Genomic DNA, 16,999 nt, shown 5'->3' on the forward strand with positions numbered 1-16,999 from the left:
GCTGGTTAAGTCTGGGCTCCCTTGGGGAGTGTCTGAATGTACCCCTCACAGTCTCACGTTTGTGTGGTGGACAATATGCACACACCTGCCCATCCTGGGTGGAATCCTCATGTGCTTGAGAGTCTAACACACTTCCAGTAATTCATGAGAAAGACAGAATCATAAAGGAACTTCTCACATACTTAGAACTAAAGAATCATAAAAATACTACTTAGCAAAATGTGTAGAATGTAGTTAAAGTTGATTGTATACAGGGAAATGTAGCCTTTAAAGACAGACTGGAAAGAAAGGCTGCAATTAATGAGTTGAGCTTCCAACTGAAGGACAAAAGAAGCCAGGCCTGGTGACTTATGCCTGTCATCCCAGCACTTTGGGAGGCGGAGGCGGGCAGATCACCTGAGGTTGGAAGTTCAAGACCAGCCTGACCAACATGGCAAAATCCCGTCTCTACTAAAAATACAAAAATTAGCTGGGCATGGTGGTGGGCACCTGTAATCCCAGCTACTAGGGAGGCTGAGGCAGGAGAATCACTTGAACCCAGGAGGCAGGGGTTGCAGTGAGCCGAGATCGTGCCACTGCACTCTAGCCTGGGAGACAAAGCAAGACTCCGTCTCAAAAAAAAAAAAAAAAAGAATAAACCCGCAGAAAGTAGAAAGGTGATGATTCAGATTGAAGCAGAGACCAACAGACACCCACAGGCAGGAGGCAGAAGTGCTCAGTGGCTATTTGAAGAAGCTCCGTAGTAGAGAGATGAGCCTCAGGAAAACGCTTAAAACTCCTTCCTAGCTACCCAGAGACTGGACTTGTGAGGAGTTAGGACGCCACCTTTAGGAAGGGTTTCCCTCACCTTTGTGGTGTAGCCGGCAGGAGAAAACCGATCTAAGAACTGTCTTCTGTCCTCTGTTTACCCAGGACTTATTCTTTAAGTACACCTGGAATAACTTTTTGCACTTCCAAGTGGAACTATGCATAGCCGCTATTCTCTCCCACGCTGCCCGTGAGGAGAGGACAGAAGCCAGCGGATCCGAGAGCAGGGTGGAGCCTCCGCATGAGAACGGGAACCGGAGCCTGGAGACTCCCCAGCCGGCCGCCAGCCTCCCTGACAACACAATGGTGACCCACGTGAGTCCAAGAAGCATCCATCTTATCAGCGCCAACTGCGCCCCACTCAGACCGTGTCCATGTCAGCACTGACGTGTGCCGGACCTCGCTGTGCAGCTGACACGGGGGCAGGGCTTGGAAAAGGGTCCCCAGGTGTCTGGTCAGACGCTCGTAGACAGTGGGGCTTGAGTGGGTCTTGCAGATCTCATTCCTACCTGCCTTCAGCAGGGGTTCTGGTGCCTTCCACGTGCAGGCCTGGCAAGGGTTAGCACTGGATGAGATGAGTTCAGTCTGGCCTCCAGCTGGAGGCCCAGGGAATAAATGCCCAGGGAGCCAGCAGTGTCAGTGATGGGAGCCACACGGTGGGGAGGGGATGCTGAGGGACATGCAGGCCAACCAGGGACTGTCACCCAGATAGGAAGGCCACAGGTATATCGTAGTGTGAGGTGGAGCCCAGGAAAAACATCTCAGGTACAAGAAGTGATCTGTGTCAGGGCCTGGAGGTGAGAGAAAGTGCTGAGGGCAGACAGCCCTAGTCATTCTTCCGGACACAGAGAAAGAGGGCAGGAGAGTGGCCAAAGTGGAGGGCAATGGAGAGACGGGGAGAAGGCCCAGGGGAAGACAGGGGTCAGGGGGCAATTCCAGGAGTTGGAGGAGAAGGGAGAGGGTCCTTTTCTCAGGCTTCATCTTTAGGGCGCTCAGCAGTATGAGCCCCGAACTGCACCCTCCTCTGGTGTTTGGTGAGGACCGCAGAGGCTGGGGCTGTGCGTGTGCAGCAGTCAAGGGCCTGCAAAGTCCACACAGACGTGGCCGCCAGCCGGCCCTGCCCAGTCCAGGGATGGGTGGAGGGGTGCGTGCCGCCTTCAGACCCTGACTCACGCTGCCCCCCTGCCCCGCCCCCCAGCTGTTCCAGAAGTGCTGCCTGGTGCAGAGGATCCTGGAGGCCTGGGAAGCCAACGACCACACGCAGTAAGAGCCGCTCGGACATGGAGGGACCCAGCCTGGCCAGTCAGGGATGCAGAGACGCACCTCACCCAAGCCCTGGTGATGCTGCGTGCAGGACTGCAGGATCGGGTGGAGTGTAGGGTGTGCGACGTGGCTCCACGTTCTGGGGCTGCTGTGCAAGGGGCCCTTCTACTGGGCGGACAGCTGCAAATGCTACTTGGGGAGGGGACACAGGGAGCCGACAGGAAGCGGTCCCGTCCCCACCAGGCACCTGCTCTGGCCCCCGCCCAGCCTGGCTTTGCCCTCTTGTGGGTCCGCTGTCCGTTCCTGATCTTCCCCAGGAACTCGGGGCCTCCGTCAGCACTCGCACACAGGGACGCGTTATTTTGGTCTTTCTGTCTTCTGCTTAATGGGTGCTCCTTCTGGTCAGGACACATGTCCCGCTTATTGTCCTGGGCCCAGAGCCATCCCCACCCGTTTGCTGTCCTGCTGGGAACTGTCTGGCTCTGGGCGATATGAGGAGGGACTCCAGGGAGCTGGGAGGGGTCTGAGTGCAGCTGTGGGGAAGCAGAGGCCGAGCTGGGCTGTACAGCATGGAGGTCCCGCCCAACCCTCCCCTTGGGGTGCTGAGCCTGAGCTTGGTAGCTGGCAGCATGGGCTCACCTCCTGCGCCACTGCTGCCACCAGCGGGACTTAGGCCACGCCACGGCCTTTCTGCCTCCATTTCCCTGTCTGTAAAATGGAGTGAGAGCAGTGTCTGTTTCCTCATCTGTCTCAGTGGCACTTTTGGTAGTGAGGTTGGGGTGAGCCTGCTGCACATGGCAGGTGCTACTCAAACAGAAGTGTCCTGGAGGAGGGCAGGGGCGCGGACACTGGGCAGGGGCCGGGCATTTGCTCTGGAGGTGAACCTGGAGGAGGGCCGGGGGCGCGGACACTGGGCAGGGGCCGGGCATTTGCTCTGGAGGTGAACCTGGAGGAGGGCAGGGGGCGCGGACACTGGGCAGGGGCCGGGCATTTGCTCTGGAGGTGAACCTGGAGGAGGGCCGGGGGCGCGGATGCTGGGCAGGGGCCGGGCATTTGCTCTGGAGGTGAACCTGGAGGAGGGCCGGGGGCGCGGATGCTGGGCAGGGGCCGGGCATTTGCTCTGGAGGTGAACCTGGAGGAGGGCCGGGGGCGTGGATGCTGGGCAGGGGCCGGGCATTTGCTCTGGAGGTGAACCTGGAGGAGGGCCGGGGGCATGGATGCTGGGCAGGGGCCGGGCATTTGCTCTGGAGGTGAACCTGGAGGAGGGCCGGGGGCATGGATGCTGGGCAGGGGCCGGGCATTTGCTCTGGAGGTGAACCTGGAGGAGGGCCGGGGGCGCGGATGCTGGGCAGGGGCCGGGCATTTGCTCTGGAGGTGAACCTGGAGGAGGGCCGGGGGCATGGATGCTGGGCAGGGGCTGGGCACTTGCCCTGGAGGTGAACCTGGAGGAGGGCCGGGGGCATGGATGCTGGGCAGGGGCCGGGCATTTGCTCTGGAGGTGAACCTGGAGGAGGGCCGGGGGCATGGATGCTGGGCAGGGGCCGGGCATTTGCCCTGGAGGTGAACCTGGAGGAGGGCCGGGGGCGCGGATGCTGGGCAGGGGCCGGGCATTTGCCCTGGAGGTGAACCTGGAGGAGGGCCGGGGGCGCGGACACTGGGCAGGGGCTGGGCACTTGCTCTCCGAAGTGAACCTGGAGGCCTCTGCCACTTGGCTCTCTGGATCGTGGGTCTGGCAAGGTCGGGGCCAGGAGGCCGCCCCGATGGTGCCTGTTGCTTTCAGGGCAGCGGGTGGCATGAGACGTGGGAACATGGGCCACCTCACACGGATCGCCAACGCGGTGGTGCAGAACCTGGAGCGGGGCCCTGTGCAGACGCACATCAGCGAGGTCATCCGAGGTGAGCCCCCAACCCGGTCATCCTTCTGCTGGTCGCGGGCACCGGGGCCCCGAAGGAGCTGCCGCCTGAGACTGCCCTCTGCCCGACAGCAGGTGCTGACTGCACTGACAGAGACCCATGGCCACCTCTGTCCTCTCACTTCACACATCAGATCTCTCCTCGTGGGGGCCTGGGTCTCATGTGTCAGTTCTATTGGGCGGACTTCTGTGGAGACCCTGCCAGGCATCAGCGTGTGGCACAAGAGACAGTCCCTGCCGGGGGCAGTTGGTGACTCCGGAGCTGGCACTCAGAAGCCGTTAGCGCCACCAGGCTCCTTGCAGCTCAGGGAGCCCTGCCTGGCTAGGCTGTCCTGGCTGTGTGCTCTGCACTCAGGTGATTGGAGAGTCTCATTCTCACTCAGGTGTGAGATTTCGTAGCACAAGTCTCAGGGGAGCAGGCCACAGCCTGTTTCTTAAGAACGCAGTGGGTTAGGTGGGCGCAGGCACAGCACATGTGTGGCAGAGGCGGGCCCAGCTGTGGCCTCTCCTCCCTATACCCGTGTAAGGTGAGGAAGCTCTGGATAGTCCTCCCCGCACCCCAGGACCATAGTGAGGGGACTCCTGGGTTGGGCTGCATTAGCCCCTGGCGAGGTCAGGCCTGCCGGCTGCCATCACACATAATAAAAGCAGGGCAGGGGGAGCTTCCCCACATCCTGGAGGGCAAAGTAGATGGGTGGAGGCGGAGGCCAGGGACAGCTCCCCAGGGCAGGGGCAGTTTAAGGAGGCGAGGGGCAAGCAGGAAGCTGTTGGATCATTCCATACGATCTCCAGATTGTGAATCCTTCCAGGGCCCTGACCTCCCCGGAAAAACAGGCAGGACACGTGCCCAGGCCTGTAGGCTGCTGCTGAGTTTGGGCCTGTGAGGTGGGGGGAAGGAAGCTGGCTGCTTTCTCAGATTCTGTTCCACGGCTTCTGCGTTTCTGGGAGTTCCTCAGAATGGGCTTCCACCCAACAGACTTGGAACTCAGATGCCCACTGGGGTCTCGGTAGGGGCAGAAGTGCCCACCACCCTGCCCACAAGTGCTGCACCTCAATCTCACTGTGGCCCCAGGCCCCTCCGGACACGCGGCTATGCTGCCTCTTTCTCATCCGGCAAAGCCCCTGCTTCAGGCCCTCAGACGGGCTGACCACAGTAGCAGCGCCCCATCCTCCTGGACCCAGGATGCACCTGCCGGAGCTCCCAGGTGCCCTGCACCATCTGCACGGGGTCTCCCAGGGCTCACCAGGCAGCACTTCCCTTGCAGGGCTCCCTGCGGACTGCCGTGGCCGCTGGGAGAGCTTCGTGGAGGAGACGCTGACGGAGACGAACCGCAGGAACACTGTGGACCTGGTGAGGAGGCTCGGGGCTGCCCCCTCGGCGCACGCACGGTGCTGGGACGCCGTCAGACGCTCCTGCCTGTGCCCTGAGGCAGAGGCCAAGGGAGGCACAAGGGCCGCACACCTGCCTGCTCCTCTTGACTATGCGATGCCCCTGCATAGTGTGTCCTCCGGGCTGATGTCAGTGACAGAGACCCCGTCCTGTGCCACACCCAGGGCTGGGTCTCTGAGGACCTCTGTGCAGAGCCGGTGTTGGCCTCAGGTCCCTTTCCTCCCACTCCAGGAGCTGTAGCTTGTTGGCAGAGGGCTCCTTTTGCCTGAGACCCACAACCTGCCCCCTGCACATGGAGGTTGGGCTGTCACGGGGCCTTGGCCTCACCTAGGCACCTCCTTACACAGCACGGCCTCCTGGGCCCAGAGATCTGATGAGTGACGTGCTGGGTGGGGTCTGGGAGCCCTGGGCTGGGCATGGTCCTGGGCGCTGGGCTGGGTGGGGTCTGGGGCGCTGGGCTGGCTCACACGCCCACCCCATCTGGCCTGTGTTTTAGGTGAGCACTCACCACCTTCACTCCTCAAGTGAGGACGAGGACATTGAGGGTGCTTTCCCTAACGAGCTGTCCCTTCAGCAGGTGAGGGCGTGGCCGGCACCTGCACCCTGCCGGGCCCTTCCCGGCACCTGTGTGCGCTGCGCTTGGTCCTCCAGACGAGTCTGATGGCATCTCACTAGCAAAGGGGAGCGGGGGCTCGTCTCCGAGCACGTATGGGGCGGGGTAGGTCTAAGGGGAGAACCCCAAAGTCACTCCACCTTGATGAGAGCACTGAGGACACAGCAGATGGACTCGAAAGTCAGAGAATATGGGGCGTATCTCAGATGTGACCGCAGCGAGCGCGCAGCCTGAGTTTTGGTAGAATCGTGATCCCTGAACAGAGTTTACTGCCCACTTGTGCTGGAGGAGAAGCTCCCGAACAACTAGAGAGATTGTGGTTCCCAAAGAGCAGCCTCCAGGCCTGATGCCTCCTCCATGACCGGTGTCTGTCCGTCCCTCCCTCCCTCCCTCCCAGGCCTTCTCTGACTACCAGATCCAGCAGATGACAGCCAACTTCGTGGATCAGTTTGGCTTCAATGATGAGGAGTTTGCCGACCAGGACGACAACATCAAGTGAGTCTACTTGGAGCGCACTCTGCACGAGGCGCGGCTCTCCCCGCTGCTGAGGTCCCGTGGAGGCAGCTCCCTGAGGTCTTGCCAGGAGTGCGGCCTGATGTCCCCGGGAGACAGCAGGTGTTCCCAGTTGTGTGAGGGTGCTGAGGCCCCCGATGAGCACCGGGGGAGGAGCACTGAGGCCCCAGATGAGCAGTGGGCCCGGAGGAACGCTGAAGCCATCCCCCTTGCTCTTGCAGTGCCCCGTTTGACAGGATCGCAGAGATCAACTTCAACATCGACGCTGACGAAGACAGTGTGAGCAAGCCGGGCTGTGTGGGGTGCGGCCACCCTTTTCCCAGGCAGCTCAGGCCATGCCCACGGCTCGGTCTGTCGTGGGCCTGTGCGGTGGGGCTGGGAGAGGCCCCTCTGTGGAGCTCGGAACAGTCGCTTTCCTTGCCCCTCCCCGTCCTCCCCTCCAGCCCGGGGCTCCCACATCCCGGACTAAGCCCCTCTGGGAGCTCTATGGGGAGAGCGGCTCCCGTCTCCCCCAGACCCTCGGGAAACTCACCTTGGCGTTTCGCTCTGCAGCCCAGCGCAGCTCTGTTTGAGGCCTGCTGCAGTGACCGCATCCAGCCCTTTGATGACGACGAGGACGAGGACATCTGGGAGGACAGTGGCACTCGCTGTGCCGCCCGGGTGACGGCCAGACCCAGGTGCGGGGCCTGCCCGTCCCCACAAAGCCTCTGCCCCCAGAACGACCCAGGTGCGGGGCCTGCCCGTCCCCACAAAGCCTCTGCCCCCAGAACGACCCAGGTGCGGGGCCTGCCCGTCACCACAAAGCCTCTGCCCCCAGAACGACCCAGGTGCGGGGCCTGCCCGTCCCCACAAAGCCTCTGCCCCCAGAACGACCCAGGTGCGGGGCCTGCCCGTCCCCACAAAGCCTCTGCCCCCAGAACGACCCAGGTGCGGGGCCTGCCCGTCCCCACAAAGCCTCTGCCCCCAGAACGACCCAGGTGCGGGGCCTGCCCGTCCCCACAAAGCCTCTGCGCCCAGAACGCCCCAGGTGCGGGGCCTGCCCGTCCCCACAAAGCCTCTGCGCCCAGAACGCCTGTCAGACGCCCGGACGCCCTGCGGTTCATTAGCTGGCTTGCCGAGCAGCCACGCCTGTCCTGCCAGCTCTGGGGCCCAGTGCAGCGGGTGACCCTAAGGAGCCCAGAGCTGAGGCCTGGAGCGTCTCGTGCTCCTCTCTCGAGACGATCTGTGCTCACCCTCAGCCCGGAGCCGGGGGCCGCCACTGACCCTCCATGTTAGGCGTCCGTCCTGGGCCACCAGACATCTGACTCTGAATCTCCCCCAGGTTTGGAGGCCCCCATGCTTCAGAGAGTTGCTCAAAGAATGGCCCAGAGCGTGGAGGCCAGGATGGGAAGGCGAGCTTGGAAGCACACAGAGATGCACCTGGGGCAGGTGCCCCACCGGCCCCTGGGAAGAAGGAAGCCCCCCCTGTGGAGGGTGACTCAGAAGGTGGTGCTGGGCGCCAGGGGCTGGGAGTGTGGGTATCGGGGACAGGACATGGTACCCTGGCCTGGGTGTTGTGGAGGCTTCATTTGGAGCTGAGGCATTTGGGGCTCACTGTGGCCCGGAGCCTGAATTCCCAGCTATTTCCCAGCCGTCCTGAGTAGGGGTCTGTGCTGCGCTGTGCCCAGCGCAAGGTGGCCTCCTGCCCCTGCCTCGCAGTTGTGGTCACTCAGCCACGTCGCCAAGGCTGGTGGGTGGTGTCCACCTAGTCTCCATCGTCCGTCCAGCCCCCACACAGTCAGGCACAGGCCTGACGCCCTCCCCAGCACAGCAGCACAGGCCGGCCACCACCTTCATGGCCGACATCTATGGCAGGAGCCAGTCCACCCCACAGGCCGCATGGCTGATGAGACCCCTCTCCTTACCCTGCCCTGGGGGCAGCACTGAGGCACTCAGGACTTTGGTGAGGGGGCAGAGATCTCTGTTAGGAGGAGCTGAGCTCTTCGCTGACAGAGCAAGGGTGACACCCTGGGGAAGCAGGAACATCCCAGATAGGAGGAAGGCACCCCATCCTCGAGGCCAGGAAGGGGCCAGTGGTGCTCGGTGAGCTGCCGGCTCTGTGGGTTGCGGTCCTGGGTAGGACAGGGCAGTGGTATCACCTCCACACTGTCAGTGTCAGCCCTGCTGGAGGCCTGGGGGCCCTCAGGCACCTGACTGAGCCCCAGGTCACACGCCCCATGGGTGTCGGCAGCTTGTCAGGACCCTCGAGCTGTCCCCTGTTGCTCCTTGAGGGGCTGACGGGCACTGCCTGGGCCTCCCTCCTGGAGCAGCCCCATCGTCCTGTCAACCTCTGAGGGGCCCCCGGGGCAGGGGCGCTGCCTCCCCTTTGCCTGCAGCACCCCAGGCCTGCCCACGCCTGACCACTGTGTCCCTCCCCCAGCAGGCGCCATGTGGACGGCAGTGTTTGATGAGCCAGCGAACTCAACACCCACAGCCCCAGGAGTGGTGAGGGACGTGGGTTCCAGTGTGTGGGCAGCTGGCACCTCAGCTCCAGAGGAGAAAGGCTGGGCCAAGTTCACTGACTTCCAACCTTTCTGCTGGTAACAAATGCGCTGGCAGGAGGGGGCTGTGCCAGGAAGTGCCTGTCAGGGCCAGGAGGCACCTGTCCCCCAGGACTGATCCTGTCCTCGTCCTTGTATGCAGCTCCGAGTCAGGGCCCAGGTGCAGCTCTCCGGTGGACACAGAACGCAGCCATGCTGAGGGCAGCCGGAGCCAAGGCCCTGAGAAAGCCTGTGAGTAGGAGCAGTGCAGGCGGCACCCAGCCTTGCCCAGTTTAAGGCCTGAGGCCAGCTGGCCCCCCTCCTTGGGGGCAGTGGGAGGAGGTGGCCGGGGCCCCGCAGGCTGCTACGTCTCTGGTGACATTGGGGTTTGATACAGCAATGGGACTGGAGCAGCCACGTGCAGATGGGGAGGCCCCCAGAGGGGAGGCAGCAAGGCCATTGGGCTGGCTCTGAGCCTGGTCTGAGTAGGTGGCACAGCTCAGGTCTGCACCCTGGGTTCCGGACAGCAGCACCGGGACCCCAGCATTGAGATGTGTGTGGGTGGGTTGTTGGCAGGAAGCCGTTCTGTGGCCTGATCAGAGCCCCTGGCCCCCAGCCCCCTAGTCAGGCTCAGAAGCTTCCCCAGATAAGGCTGAGAGCTCCAGGTGAGTGACAGCTGGCTCCCAACACTGGTGTCCCCGGTTTTGGGGTCCTTTGGGCTTAAAGGAGCTGCGGCAGGACCACACGAGGCGGAGTGGGCCCCTCCCTGAGCCTCTGCGTCCTCCTGTGAGACCAGGGCATGTGTCCCTGTATCATGGGGGAGGCAACAGGGTTGTTTGTGTGGAGACCCCATGGCAGGTGCGTGAGCCTGTCTGCCTCATCCTGCGGCTCCCACACAGGCACACGTGTGCAGGCAACAGGCTGCATGTGAGAGGGCCACATGTATGGGGACCCTATGGCTGGAGTGGCCGCACCCTGTGACCCCTCCTGCCTCACTGGACAGCACAGGCCTCCTACTTTGCAGTCAGCCCGGCTTCTCCATGTGCCTGGAACGTGTGTGTCACCAGGAAGGCCCCCCTGCTGGCCTCTGACAGTAGCTCCTCTGGGGGCTCCCACAGCGAGGATGGCGACCAGAAGGCAGCGAGTGCCATGGATGCGGTGAGCAGGGGTCCCGGCCGGGAGGCCCCCCCGCTGCCCACAGTGGCCAGGACAGAGGAGGCTGTCGGCAGGTGTGTGGGGCGTGGCGGGGGCGGGCCTGCCGGGTGCATAGGGCGTGGCTTCCAGGCTCTGTCCCCAGGTCTCAGCTCCCCTGAGAGGAGGTGAGGCCAGGCCAGGGTCTCCTCCACACTGCCTCCCCCACGGCCCCGTGACCCTTCAGAGGCTGGCTCAGGCGGCGGTGGTGCCCACGCGTTTACGTGGAGGCCGGATGGGAGGAGTGCGGGGCCTTCTTTCGTGGACAGAACATCTGTGTTCTCTGTTGTGAGTGGTTAAGACAAGAAGACAGGGCCTGGATGTCCCAGACAGTCCCCCAGGGACTTGGGGGAGCAGCCCCTACCCCAGATCCCAGTTGGAGAGAACAGCCCAGCTCTTGGGGCTCTGGGCCTGGCTGAGCCACCTGGGATCTGGGTACCCTGGTGGTTGGGGAAGGGCACAGACTTTTAAGTCCGGCAGGCGAGCGGGCATCTGTGGGGCTCACGCAGACCTCGCCTGCTGCTCCCCTTCCACGGGAGGCCTATGATTCCGAGACGCCTCAGAAGCAGGACAGTAGGATGGGGGGCGGCGGCCTCAGGACTGCACTAGGGGCATCCAAATCCTGACTGAGAGTTGGAGGCAGCTTGCAGGCTGGCAGAGGCCCAGGCTCCCTTGAGCCCCCAAGAGCCATCCCTGGGGAGAGAGTGGAGAGGGAGGCTCTCCCTGTGAGGAGGTTGGAGGCTGGCCGGCCCCTCCAGCAAGCTGAACCCCATCCATCCCCAGGGCCACAGGAAGGTCCCTGGGATCCTTCAGTAAACAGATACCTCTCTGGCCTCTGGGGTCAGGGGGTGGGTTAGCAGGAGGGCAGGACAGGTGGGGTAGATGCCAGGGCCAGGTAAGCCTGAGGGGGAGGGCAGGACTGGGCTTGACATGGGGAGGAGGGCGCACCCAGCAACGGCACAGCTGTGCAAACACCCTGAGGCCTGAGCTCCCAGTAGGTCCAGGCAACAGTGGGGAAGTCCTCGGGCTGGATTCCCCTAGGAGGGGACAAGGTGCCTTTCACATCTGGTGGTGCATCCCAGTCACTCCTGGCTCCATGGTTGTGAAGGGCCTGCCTGGAGCGGGGTGAGGGTGTCCCCCAGCCTCACCGCCCAATGCAGCTCAGCCTGCATGCGTCCCACCTGTACTACCCTTCCCCCACAGGTGGGGCAGGTCTGACACTTCAGAGGGTCCTGCTCACTGACCCCCAGCAGTCCTGGAGAGTCTGTGTGGTACTGGGGCTCCGGGCATCGCCCCCAGCCAAGCTGCAAGCTCAGCACGAGGCTGGCTCTCCCCACCCTGTTGACCGGCAGGCCCCGTCTGTGCTCACAGCTCCTCCCCTTGTTTGGCCACCCTGTCTTCAGGACATCTGCAGCAAGTCGGGGGCACAGCACGGGAAACGGGGCCAAGGCCGTTTCCCGATGCTGGCAGTCACTGGGAAGCCCAGGCCAGAGCCCCTTGGGTTGAAAGTCATACAGAGTTCCTATGTGGGCTTCATTCCTTCTTAAAGTTTAGTCACTGAAATTTTTGTTTGTTTGTTTGTTTGAGACGGAGTCTTGCTCTGTCGCCCAGGCTGGAATGCAGTGGCGCAATCTTGGCTCCCTGCAACCTCCGCCTCCCGGGTTCACGCCATTCTCCTGCCTCAGTCTCCCAAGTAGCTGGGACTACAGGCGTCCGCCACCACCAGGCCCGGCTAATTTTTTGTATTTTTAGTAGAGACGGGGTTTCACCATGTTAGCCAGTATGGTCTCGATCTCCTGACCTCATGATCCACCTGCCTCGGCCTCCCAAAGTGCTGGGATTACAGGTATGAGCCACCACGCCCGGCCTAGTCACTGAAATTCTTAACAATCTTTACCCTGCCAGGCACAGTGGCTCACGCCTGTAATCCCAGCACTTTGGGAGGCCGAGGTGGGTGGATCACCTGAGGTCGGGAGTTCGAGACCAGCCTGGCCAACATGGTGAAAACCCGTCTCTACTAAAAATACAAAAATTAGCCAGGCGTGGTGGCACTTGCCTGTAATCCCAGCTACTTGGGAGGCTGAGGCAGGAGAATCGCTTGAACCAGTGAGCCGAGATCACGCCACTGCACTCCGGCCTGCGCATGAGAGAGAGAGACTGTCGGCAAAAACAAAACCAAAACAAACCTTTACCCACTTCTCCTAAACCCCCCCTAAAAAACTGCTCTGAAAAGCAGGGAATATCATTGTGCAAAGTAAGTTGTTTTTTTCCACGGGGCTGTCTGCGTAAAACTTGCCACTTAGAGCCCTGCCTGCACCGTCGTCATGGCCCAGCCTGCAGATGAGCTTCCTCGCGCCCCCGCCTGACCTGAGTGTCCCTCCCTGAGTCAGACACAGTGTCGTCGCCCTGCAGGAAGCCAGGGGGCCCGTCTGCTGCTCGTGGCCAGGCTGGGCCTTGGGGTGCCCGACCCCCTCCAGAGCAAGCCCCTTAGATGCCCGGCAGGGTCCTCTCTACCCTCCCGTCCCTTGGGAGGTTTCCCCACACTGTGTCCAGCGTGAGGCTGAAGTTGAGATCACAGCACAGGAGGCTCTGGGGTCCTTGAAGAATGAGGCGCTTGATGATGAGCAGGATCTGAGTGCTGCCTGGAGGAGGTTTGAGGTCATCAATGGACAGGCAGCTTGTCCCAGTACTTGGAACTTGGGGCAGCAGAGCTGCCTAGCTGGGCACAACCTGGGCCACCCCACAAAGGGCAGGAGTGAGAGGGGCCAAAGATGGTGCTCCCAGGCCACCTGGACCTTTTTGTCCAGCTGGTCCTTGGGCATGAGGCAGGGTGGCACTGAGGGTGGGGGTGCCCGTAACCGGAGTCCATGTTTGCCACACAGGGTCGGGTGTGCTGACAGCCGGCTGTTAAGCCCTGCCTGCCCCGCGCCAAAGGAGGTGACTGCTGCCCCAGCCGTGGCTGTGCCCCCCGAGGCTACTGTGGCCATCACCACAGCACTGAGCAAGGCTGGCCCCGCCATACCCACCCCAGCAGTCTCTTCTGCACTGGCCGTGGCGGTCCCCCTAGGGCCCATCATGGCAGTCACAGCAGCCCCAGCCATGGTGGCCACCCTGGGGACAGTGACAAAGGACGGGTGAGCAGGTTGAGTGTGGGGGTAGGGGGTGTGGACAGGGCCCGCAGCCCGCACGGTTCCAACCCCACCCCATTCCTGCAGGAAGACAGATGCCCCGCCGGAAGGAGCTGCCTTAAATGGCCCAGTGTGATGCTGCTGCCGCCCGGCCACGGCCCGCCCTGGTCAGGCTGCCTCCTTAATCGAGAAAACTACCTGGTGATGCAATCTCTTTTTTTTTTTTAATTTAATTTAATTTTAAAATAAATGCTGCATTGGTAAAGCTGGCAGTTGAAACCAGTTGGACGGCCCAGCTTGCGTCTCTTCTGCCTGAGTGGGCCTCTCAGGTCACTCGTGCCCTGCTGGAGGACAGAGGGGCACCTCAGCCGCCCCCAAGCCCAGAGCACAGCAATAAGGTCGGCCTGCAGGAGCCGGGGTGGGGGTTGGGGGGGCAGGACCCTGAGATGCCACCAGGACCTGATGGGCCAGGAAGGGCGTGGACATGGAGGCTGTTTTTACAGTTTTTTTTTTTTTTTTTTTTTTAAAGAATACAGAAGGAGCCAAGCTTTTTTGCACTTTGTATCCAGCTGCAAGCTCAGGGCAGAGTCAAGGGCCTGGGTTGGAAAAACCTGACTCACAGGAATGCATAATTGACCCTTGCAGCTACCCAGTAGCCCTTGGAGCTGGCACTGAACCAGGCTGCAAGATTTGACTGCCTTAAAAACACAAGGCCCTCTAGGCCTGGCAGGGATGTCCCTGTGCCCAGCACAGGGTGCCTGGCAGGGGGAGACCACAGGTATGCAGGTGGGGGGACATGGCGTGGCACTGGGGGCTCGAAGACTGGTTTCTAGCACTACTGGTCACGGCCATGTCGTCCTAGAAGGGTCCAGAAGATTATTTTACGTTGAGTCCATTTTTAATGTTCTGATTACCTGACAGGGCACCCCAAACCCCCAACTCCCAATAAAAGCCGTGACGTTCGGACAAACCGCGTACTGTGAACCTTCCGGCCCCAAAGCCCCAGCCCGGCCAGGGGTGGGAGTGTCTCCTCCAGCACCTCTTTTGTGGCCCCCCCCCCCCCCAAGCGTCATCCCCGTGTAATGGGTGGAGGTGGAACAGGCCACATCACAGCATCAGGTCTCCACAGCTTAGCAAATAATACTGAGATTTTTCCGTTTTGGGGATGGGGGGAACCACTTCACCTGACGCTCAAACACATCAACCCCAGGACTTACTTCCTTTTGTGCCAGCTCCCCCTCCCAGAAGCCTGGGCCCCACCTTGTCCTCAGTGGCTGAGTGGGAGGGGCAGGTGGAGACCAGACCCCCCCCCCCCCCCCCAGCGAGCTTGTCTTTCCACCACGGTTGGGGGTGGAGGGAACCCGCTCAGCTCCCCAGAGGCCGAGTCTCTGCCCCAGCTACACATTGAGTGCCTTGTTCTCACCCCCTACCCTGTGCCTGGCATTTGTCCTCTCCCCCCACAAACGTGGAACAGGGAGGGCAGGGTCCTTTCTCCCCTTACTCTGACCTGTGGGTTTTCCAGGTGCCAGGAACTTTGGTCAGGCGCCATCTGTCCGGCCTGAGGGAAGACCTGGCTGGTTTCAGTGGCTCAAGTGAGCCCACCCTCACATCTCGCCCAGGTGTCCCAACACCACCTGTGGGGTGGGGGAGGTGGTGGGACCATGCTGGGCCTGACAGGGTCCGAGGCCATCCTTGGCTTCAACGTCCCACCAGGGGAGGGTCTTGGCCCCCCACCTGCCAGCACTGGGCCCTGCCTCTGCAGCTATCATCAGAACCTTCCCCTCACCCACACCTGCTGCTCGCCTCCCACCTGAGAGGGCCACCTGAGGGACCCAGCCTCTAGCCAGGTTCCCTGCCCCTCACCAGCCCCTCTGGCCAGGTCACCAGCTGCCACTCTCAGATGTTCTCTTGGCCTTTGCAGCGTCTATAACCCTCCCCACATTCTGCTCCTGCACCCCTGGCCAGGCCTCGTCACAGGCAAGGACACAACAGCTCAGCAGGCGAAGCCCTGGGCCTGGTGGGACTCAGGTTTGAATAGGAAAAGAGCAGTGAGGGGCCACAGTGACACCAAGAAGGGAAGGACGGGGGCCCTCTGAGACCCCAGAGAAAGGAGAGACTTCTGGGGCAGAATTCCCAAGAACTGAGGGTCCATCCCCCATGGGCGTCGGCCCCCTTACTCTGCCAGATGCTGCTCATTGCCTGGCAGGAGCCAGATGTGGTCAACCTGCATTCCCCTGGGAGCCCACGGTCCCGTCCCCCCCGCCTCCCGGGTCTGGCCTCCATCCCTTCAGCTCTGGTCTAACCAGAAACTGCCGTCCACCTCAAGTGTCCTCTGGACCTGCAACAGCCTTCTGGGGTCAAATGACCACCCACCCTTTCATCCCCAAGCCTCTGTGAGGTCAGCTTCTGCATCCCCTGGGTAGGGATGGGGGCTTCCTCTCCAGCCGTGCCGGCCCCTAGACCAGCCCCGAGGCCTGGAGGGAATCAAGCAAGTCCCCAGTGAAGCCTCCTGCTCGATCCGTCCCCAGAGCAAAGTCACTCCCAGGGACATGCAGGCTGAGCTGGGTGGACCCAGGCACCAGGAGAGGCTCACGAGAAAGATGCCAACCTCCCACCAGGTGGGCCTGGATAGGGGCAGATGGGACCCTCTGGGTAGGCCGAGAGCAGGCAGCCAGGGAGTGGGGAAGGCAGGCACAGGAGCGTGGCGTTAGTTCTCTCTTTATATAGACTCTGGTTCTAGAAACTCGCCTGCAGCCGCTGGCTGGACCAGCACACGCTGACGGGGCCAGACTATTTACAGGCCCATTGCGGGCTGTACCTTGGCCACCTCCCGGCACGGTGCTCAGCTGTGACGCCAAAATAAGTTAGGGCCGGCCGGGCGGGGCGGGGCGGGGACGGGGGCTGTACACACAAGTGCTGGGGGCTCGGGGCCTCAATACTGTCGAGGGCCGGGGCTGTAAACATGGCCGGGGCGGCCCTGCCCACCCCTAGTGGTCGGTAATGACTGGAAGCAGAGCAACCGGGCAGGGCTGGGAGGCTCAGGCGTCCGACAGGCAGCTCTGGATCCGGTCCACCCACTGCTGGGCCGAGGGCACGTCCTGGGCACAGAAGTTGTAAACGCGACGCGTTGTCTTCACCTGGGGAAGGGCGGGTTACTGACTCCGCAGCCCCCACACAGCAGAGCCCCTCCCCTCTCCCAAGCCCCGGCCAAGGCTCACGTCAAAGAAGGCCTTCTCGTCCACAGTCTTAGGGGCACCCATAGTGGGCGTGCCAGGTGCCACAGCCTCCACCTCCGCCAAGTCGATGACACCCTTGCACTCTGTGTCCACACGGTGGTCGTAGTAGCGCAGCTGGAGGAGGCCACAGAGTCAGCGGAGCCCCCTCCCCCGTGAGTACCCCCCACCACCTGATCACTCACCTGGTGCTTGGTCTTGTCCAGCACGAACCAGCGGGCCTTCCAAGGCTTCATGAAGGCCCCCTTCTTGTACAGAGTGCCCTCGTAGGACCTGCATTTCCAGCAGAACCAGGGCCAGGCTGACCGTCATGGCCCAGCCAAGCCCAGGCCCCAGCAGTCGTCCCCCCCTTGCTGTCCCAGCCCAGGAGGTAAGACCAGGCACCCTGTCCCCAGAACTGACCTAAGCCCAGAGCACTGGCCAGGGGGC

At 62.1% G+C, this 16,999-nt stretch overlaps 2 protein-coding genes and 1 long non-coding RNA gene across 65 annotated transcripts in view; 2 read left to right on the top strand and 1 right to left on the bottom strand.

Annotated features, from left to right (window-relative positions):
* PPP6R2 (protein phosphatase 6 regulatory subunit 2) overlaps window positions 1-13,619 on the top strand; it is a 113,734-nt gene extending 100,115 nt beyond the window's left edge. For 12 of the 51 annotated variants that reach the window (XM_063807509.1, XM_016938782.3, XM_016938776.4 and 9 more), the window contains 14 exons: window positions 913-1,122; window positions 2,006-2,070; window positions 3,851-3,966; window positions 5,249-5,334; window positions 5,870-5,950; window positions 6,384-6,481; window positions 6,721-6,778; window positions 7,052-7,176; window positions 7,821-7,984; window positions 8,919-9,078; window positions 9,182-9,270; window positions 10,022-10,247; window positions 13,092-13,343; window positions 13,425-13,619. In XM_063807509.1, the coding sequence (XP_063663579.1) occupies window positions 913-1,122; window positions 2,006-2,070; window positions 3,851-3,966; window positions 5,249-5,334; window positions 5,870-5,950; window positions 6,384-6,481; window positions 6,721-6,778; window positions 7,052-7,176; window positions 7,821-7,984; window positions 8,919-9,078; window positions 9,182-9,270; window positions 10,022-10,247; window positions 13,092-13,343; window positions 13,425-13,473 (1,779 nt within the window). In that variant the 3' untranslated portion in view covers window positions 13,474-13,619. 51 annotated transcript variants of the gene reach the window in all.
* On the top strand, window positions 4,252-4,967 carry LOC134809679 (uncharacterized). The gene is made up of 2 exons (XR_010155996.1): window positions 4,252-4,338; window positions 4,793-4,967. It is a non-coding gene; the product is annotated as an uncharacterized LOC134809679 (long non-coding RNA).
* Window positions 13,620-16,039: 2,420 nt separating the features above from the next.
* Window positions 16,040-16,999, bottom strand: part of SBF1 (SET binding factor 1) — a 28,187-nt gene continuing 27,227 nt past the window's right edge. For all 13 annotated transcript variants that reach the window (XM_016939492.3, XM_016939490.3, XM_054675509.1 and 10 more), the window contains 3 exons: window positions 16,756-16,843; window positions 16,556-16,687; window positions 16,040-16,474 (listed from right to left, as the gene is read on the bottom strand). In XM_016939492.3, coding sequence (XP_016794981.3) covers window positions 16,376-16,474; window positions 16,556-16,687; window positions 16,756-16,843 — 319 coding nt within the window. In that variant the 3' untranslated portion in view covers window positions 16,040-16,375. The remainder of the gene's footprint in view (window positions 16,475-16,555; window positions 16,688-16,755; window positions 16,844-16,999) is intronic.

The sequence above is a fragment of the Pan troglodytes genome, chromosome 23 (genome assembly GCF_028858775.2).
Source record: "Pan troglodytes isolate AG18354 chromosome 23, NHGRI_mPanTro3-v2.0_pri, whole genome shotgun sequence".
Lineage (NCBI taxonomy): Eukaryota > Metazoa > Chordata > Mammalia > Primates > Hominidae > Pan > Pan troglodytes.